We start from the raw sequence: 6248 nt of genomic DNA on the forward strand, positions 1-6248 counted from the left end.
TAATTCTGACACTTTGCATAAGTCAGAGAGTGCATGACCAGTCTGCTCCTCCTCCTTCAACATTGCGAAAAATAAAAACAAACCAGGACAGACCTTTCAGGCAAATAATTACAGACATTTTGCAGAATTAGTTTAAATGCTCCTGGTAAAAGATCTGCAACAGGCTTTGTTCAAGTCTAAATACAATCTTAATGACTCTGTCTTCAACCAAACAATATGTCTAGCCAAAGACTTTCAGTACACTGGGGAGGTATGATTATACAGTGCACAAAACCCATGGTGTTCTGTCCCTGTCATGCCCTTCTCTGTCCTTTGAAGTGTCTGACATTTTTAATTTTAGTGCTAACTGCAACCTTTTTTCCAGAACCGAAATAACTCTTGCTGAGTTCATTGTTCAATCCTGTCTGTAAGTAAAGCAAAATCAGTACAAGCTCTGCTGCCCTACTGCCCAGCAGAATTGCTGCTTTTAATGAGCCTGGGTGAAATGAATCTGTGTTCAATCACTTCATTCTTAGCAAGACCCAGCACTCTCGGGTGCACGCCATCTGCTCCGATTGACCCGGCAGCTCTTGGATTTTTTCCATTTATTCCAGCATTTCCTCTTTTGCCACATGCTCTGGCATTCCCTACCTGCTCTCTGTTACCTAGCCTATTTCATCCATGTAACTTCTTGGATTAAGCCAACTAACCTTTAAACCAAACCAGACCCTTGCCTGTTTGCTGTCTGAGAGCACCCACCACTGCTTTTCCCCTAGGAACTGATATCCCAAACAGCACTACTCCATCCAGGATGCACCCAGATTTTTGTCTTTACAGCAAACCCTGCCATCACAGGTAAGGAAATGGAGGGAGATTTCCTGTGATGCTTGTGAGCATCATCCTGATGAGTAATAAATCTCAATCAAAGAGTATAAGGAAAAACTCCTTCTTTCTCAAAGATTTATCCCACTTATTACACAAGTACAACTGAAGACAACAGGTTTGAGACTGCCACAGCACTAAATGTCAGTTCTGGAAGCATCCTGATTTGTAAAAACCACTCCTCAATGAATGCCTGGAGAATAAAAAGCTGCAAATTGCACATTGCTTACAAAACCACCTATAACTGTCTCTTGCAATAGCCCATGCAAGGCCAGAGAATTGTGTTAAGTACCTTCTGGACTGTGCTGGCTCTGCTTAGTAGAAATCCAGAATTGGTTTCCAAACCAAATCTCCCCATTTCTGACATGAATAAACTCAGCATGACCATTTCTCAGTCGGTCAGTAGGGATGCTGCCTGCATACAAAGCACTAAAAGTGACAGATGGGGATTTTAAAAAAGCATTAAAAAACCCCAAAAAATGTTCATACTCAAAAATTATTTCAAAGAAAGCATGTTATCCTAACCCAAATGAGCTGTCTTGGCCTAAAATAGGTGTTCCCTGTACTAGCAGAAAATGCATACCAGGAATCTCTGTGTATTGCTCCCCTAACTGATTGAATGGTAGGATTTTTTTAATGTGAAAATATTAAATTGCATTTTTGGAATATAGTAAGACAAAACGTCAGAAAAATATCTCATATAGCATTGTGGGATTTTCCCTATTAAAACAGCCTCATTTGCGATTTATTCTTTTTAACTCATTCCATTAATTCATTTTTCCTGAAGTCTCAGTAAATGTAAGAATACCCAACAGGGGTAGGTTCTGAGGACAGGCACACCAGCAGTAGAGCAGAATGCTACTGTGATTAGTGTCCTGTAAACAAGAGGGGGAGGGAAGGAAGGAAAAAGAAAAACAGACCCATATCCCACAGGCCTTATTATCTGAATATTCCTGAAGCCAATTACAGGCTTCTTTGCCACAGCATAAACATACCACAGCATAAATATACCTGGAAATAAAATAGTTAAAAAAACCTCAGAAAGTCAAAACCAACCAAGAAACAAATCCAAACACAAAACCCCCCAAAACAAAACCAAAATCAATACCTCACCATTTCCAGGCTTAAATCACACATTAGTACCAAAACGACCCTGAAAACAAACTATGATCGCAACATAATGATAAATTTCACTTAAATGATAGGGTAAGAAACTACATCGCTAAAATATGAGGTTTTTTCCATACTTCTTTGAAAAATTAAGTGGCTATTTAGATAAGCCTTTTAATTTGAAATTAAATGTCCTGTTCTTCCTCTTTGCAAAAAGAGGAAAGAGGAAGAACACTCCTGGTGCTGTATCGATGCGAAATCTCTACTTTCACTACTCCATTCACCTGCAAGACCAAGGTCACACTGTGGCTCAATACAAGGTAGTAATATAGCGCTTGGTAAGATTTTTGTTTAACTTATCTGGTAAAGAGCACAAATAGGAAGAAAAATATCCTTGAAACACCACAGTTTTCATTCAGAATGCGCTGCGCAATATGAATTTATATAACCCATTAAGAGATGAGCTGCCAGCTATCAGGACAGCAGTGGAGCTCAGTACCTTCGGGCAGTGCCTAGGTACATGACCTCCATTTCATTGTTAACTTTTTCCTGCTTGATCAGTAAAAGCTATTGAAGAACAAATATCTGGAAATAAAAGTTAAATTAATAAATAAATAAACAATCAGGAATATCCTCTCTTTGTTCAGGAAGTATTAGGCAACTACAGGGTGTCAGTTAAATTACTAATCCGCAGGTGGAGAAGACCCAAGTCCGGTTCCTCCCTGTTCCTGGGAACTGGCTGGCACAAGCTGTCTGCCACCCCGGACAAGCTTTTCCTCAAAAAGCAGGAGGGCGGAGGGCTCCGGCCCACAGCCCCTGCTGGGGACCACTTTGGGGCTCTGCTGCTCTGACAGGGGAGACCCCCGCACTTCACACGTTGTACGCGCGCTCAAGAACTCACATAAAACACCGCAACATCATTTTACCCGCGGATTTTTTATCCACTGAAACAACAGTTAGGAAAAAACCCTCAGTGGTAAACGAGGAATTTAGCACATGGCACGTCCTTTCATACAACTGCTTTTATGACTTTCGGGGCCCTTTTGAGAAAGGCGACGGCACTACCGACCTGACAGGGAGAGCGCGCCCGGAGCCCGCAGGGCGGCACAGGGCGGCACCGAGGGGCACGGCCGGCCCCTCAGAACCGCGGAGCGCCGGCACTGCCAGCGCCTGTCTGGAGGAGGCAAGCGGGCACGGAGCAGCCCCAGCATCGCCGCTGCGGGGCGGGACCGGCCCCGCTCCGCTCTGCCCCGCCGCCGACAGGGCTGCGCCTCGTCCCGGCCCCGCGGGCAGCGCAGGGCACCGGCCCGCCCGCAGCCCCCAACTTCCCAGCGGAGGCAGCGCCAGCCCCTCTCCCGAAGGGCTGCGGGAGCAGGTCCCGTCCCGCACCCCCCAAACGGCCCGCGCCCCGCAGCGCCGGGGGGAGCCGGACCGGACAGCCCCCGACCCACCTGGTGCAGCGTGTCCGGGGGCAGCTGGGAGGCCCGGAACAGTTCGCCCACGCTGCTCCCCCCGGCGGCCGCCTCTGGGGGCGGGCAGCACCGCGAGAAGAGCTCGGAGTAGCGCTGCTGCTCGGTCTCGCTCAGGGGCAGCAGCAGACCCCCGGTGCCGGCGGCGGCAGCAGCAGCAGGGCCGGACCCCCCCGCCGGCCCCTGCTCCATGGCGGGGCGGCGCAGGCAGAACCGCTCGGGCGGGCAGCGGGTGCCGCGCCGCCGGGGAGCGGGGGGACGGCCGGGGGGACGGCCGGGCGGGCGGGAGGTGTGGCGGGGGCCGGGGGCGGCGCCGCGCTGCGGCGGCGAAGGTGCAGTCCCCGCCCGGTGAGCGCCGCGCCGGCTCCGCAGTGCCCCGGCCGCCGCCGCCGGCCCCGCCTCTGGCCTCCCCGCGGCCCCTCCGGCCGCCCGCCTGCGCTGCCGGCCTCCCGCTCCTGCCCCGCGGCGGGACAGCCCTCACGGCGCTCAGCAGCACGCGGGCTTCTCCCCAGATCGTGCAAGCGCGGAATGGCTTGGATTGGAAGGGACCTTAAAGAATGTCTCGTTCCCACCTCTCTGCCGTGGGCAGGGACACCTCCCGCTGGACCAGGCTGCTCAATGCCCCATCCAGCGTGGCCTTGAACACTGCCAGGGACGGGGCATCCCTCACCAGTGGCGTTTTCAAAGTACCACCTGCTGCTGAGCGTGCCTCGTGGGCACCACCGAAAAGAAATGGCATCATTCGATACCCTGCAGTGAGTCCTCATCTATTAGCCATGACGGCTTGAGAGAGAAGCATCTCACCGTGTTCTCTCTCTAGCCTTTGCTTTAACGTGAAGGGCAAAGAGCCCCTTGTTCATGGAGACAAGATTCCTCTTTATTACTCCTTGTTACCAGCGACACTCTTAAGTGTTCCCTTTACGGGTCGAGCAACACCTCAAAAGTCAGGCAGGTCACCACCGAGGTGGGAGGGCTGGGGACATCTCAGCCAGGAGGTTGTTTGTGTGTCTCATACTGTTTTTTGCAGCCTTTCTTTCCAGCAGCTCTTGAGGGAATTTCAAGGAATAAGCTAATCACAGATATTTACAAGGTGATCTTTGTAAATATCTGTGACCCACAGAGGAGTCAACAAGTTCTCTTCATGACAGCTTTGGTGCACAGACATGTCCTGGCTCAGGAGAAATCAGACTACCTCCTGTTTGTTTCCATCCTGTACCATAGCAATGTCAGGCCAGCATTGTTACCTGTGGTCCTGAATGCAAAACACTTGGGAAGTCAATTGCTTTAATTTTTATATGGTTCTTTACTATTAATTCAGAAAAAATGTGAAATCCAAATGTAATAATCTTACATTTTTAACAATTATTTACCAATACATTTTTAACATTTGTAACAATCAACATTTTTACTAAAAAATAATATTCAATTTATGGTCTGTAAAGCCAAAAATAAAATTACTAGTTCATCACTTCTGTTCTTGTTAACCAAACATTGTTACCTCTTTTTAAAATCTTTTTTAAGCTACTTCTATCGTCTTCACACCACATATCTTTGCCTCCTTCTCACTTGCACAAAACATGCAAACTCCTAATTCCTCTAATCCAAATTGAAGATCTGTTCCTGCCTTCTCAATGTGTGGAAAGCTGAATGGGTTGTTAGATACAGCTATTAGCAGGTGAATAATTGATACATGTGTTTAAGGATAGAGTTTTATGGAGAAATCTTTTTTCTTTTAGGGACAGAGATTATAATGGTATTTTCTCGTTTCAAAACGTATTTTTATGCAGGAGGACAAGACTATTTCAGCAACTGAATCTTGTAGCCCAACCTAAAGAAGCAAATACCTGTAGTAGCTCAAAAAAATTTAGCAAGTCCTCTTGAGAAGGCTCTGCAGAGCAGAGAGTGAATGACCCCCTGCAAGGTCCAACACCTGGAGAGTCCTAAGATGTCACTGGCCTTTTCCTGTATCTCCAGCCAGGTACAAGGTGCTGCTCTGAGGAAGTGGTGCCAGCCATGTGGAGAGGATGTAGGACCATACCTAATTATTGCCATATATAACTATATGACTCTCATGATAAAATATCTTCAACCTAGCTTATGGGAGAACAGCTGGCTCCCATGAGAACTTGAACAGGAGAGATGTTATCCGGACAAGCAAAAGAAAACTCTGTGAATAGTTTGTGCTAACTGTGCATTTTTTTGTGCCTGAAAATGCTCCTTTGTAACTGACCAGCTCAATACTTGTGATGTCTCATCACAGCAAGTACGCCCTTTGCCAACACTCCAGCAGACACCATTTGATCTTGGTTGATGTATTAAGCAATTCTTCAAAGTTTTTCTAAGGTGGAACCTGGCAGGAAGATTTTGGAAACACACACCATGCAGAACACAATAGTCTGTTTCACCAGCCACACCTTTTACTGCCAACACACACAGCTGCTTTTTTTTTTTCCTCATTTGGACATTTTTCTCTTCTTCCTTGACATTTAAAACTTGCATTCCTCTCTCCATACAGCCCACTCTCATCAGAAGTTACACAGTGGCTGTGTTCACAACACAGTCTACACCAGTGTTGTTATCTCCAACATGTTGTCTCCAGGACATGAAAGAAGTGAACCACCATAAGCTGAGGGGGGAGGCAGGGCAGTCCATGCCTCTTGTGCCTGCAAAGTACGTGTGAGCCGAGAGGTGCACCTGGTGTGAGCTGACCACCCCTTTGGGGAATACAGGGGGTGGGTGCTCAGGTGTCTGCCTGCTCCCTGCAGGTGTTGTGCACTCAGCAGTGCCAACCACACCGATTTACTCTGC

General features: G+C 47.9%; 1 protein-coding gene across 1 annotated transcript in view; it reads right to left on the minus strand.

Annotated features, from left to right (window-relative positions):
• Nucleotides 1-3632, minus strand: part of REPS2 (RALBP1 associated Eps domain containing 2) — a gene marked incomplete at its 5' end in the record, with an annotated part of 91279 nt that extends 87647 nt beyond the window's left edge. The window contains one exon of the mRNA XM_084226278.1: nucleotides 3423-3632. Coding sequence (XP_084082404.1) covers nucleotides 3423-3632 — 210 coding nt within the window. The remainder of the gene's footprint in view (nucleotides 1-3422) is intronic.
• Between the last annotated feature and the right edge of the window lie 2616 nt (nucleotides 3633-6248).

The sequence above is a fragment of the Fringilla coelebs genome, assembly GCF_963513975.1.
Source record: "Fringilla coelebs genome assembly, chromosome: 2".
Classification (NCBI taxonomy): domain Eukaryota; kingdom Metazoa; phylum Chordata; class Aves; order Passeriformes; family Fringillidae; genus Fringilla; species Fringilla coelebs.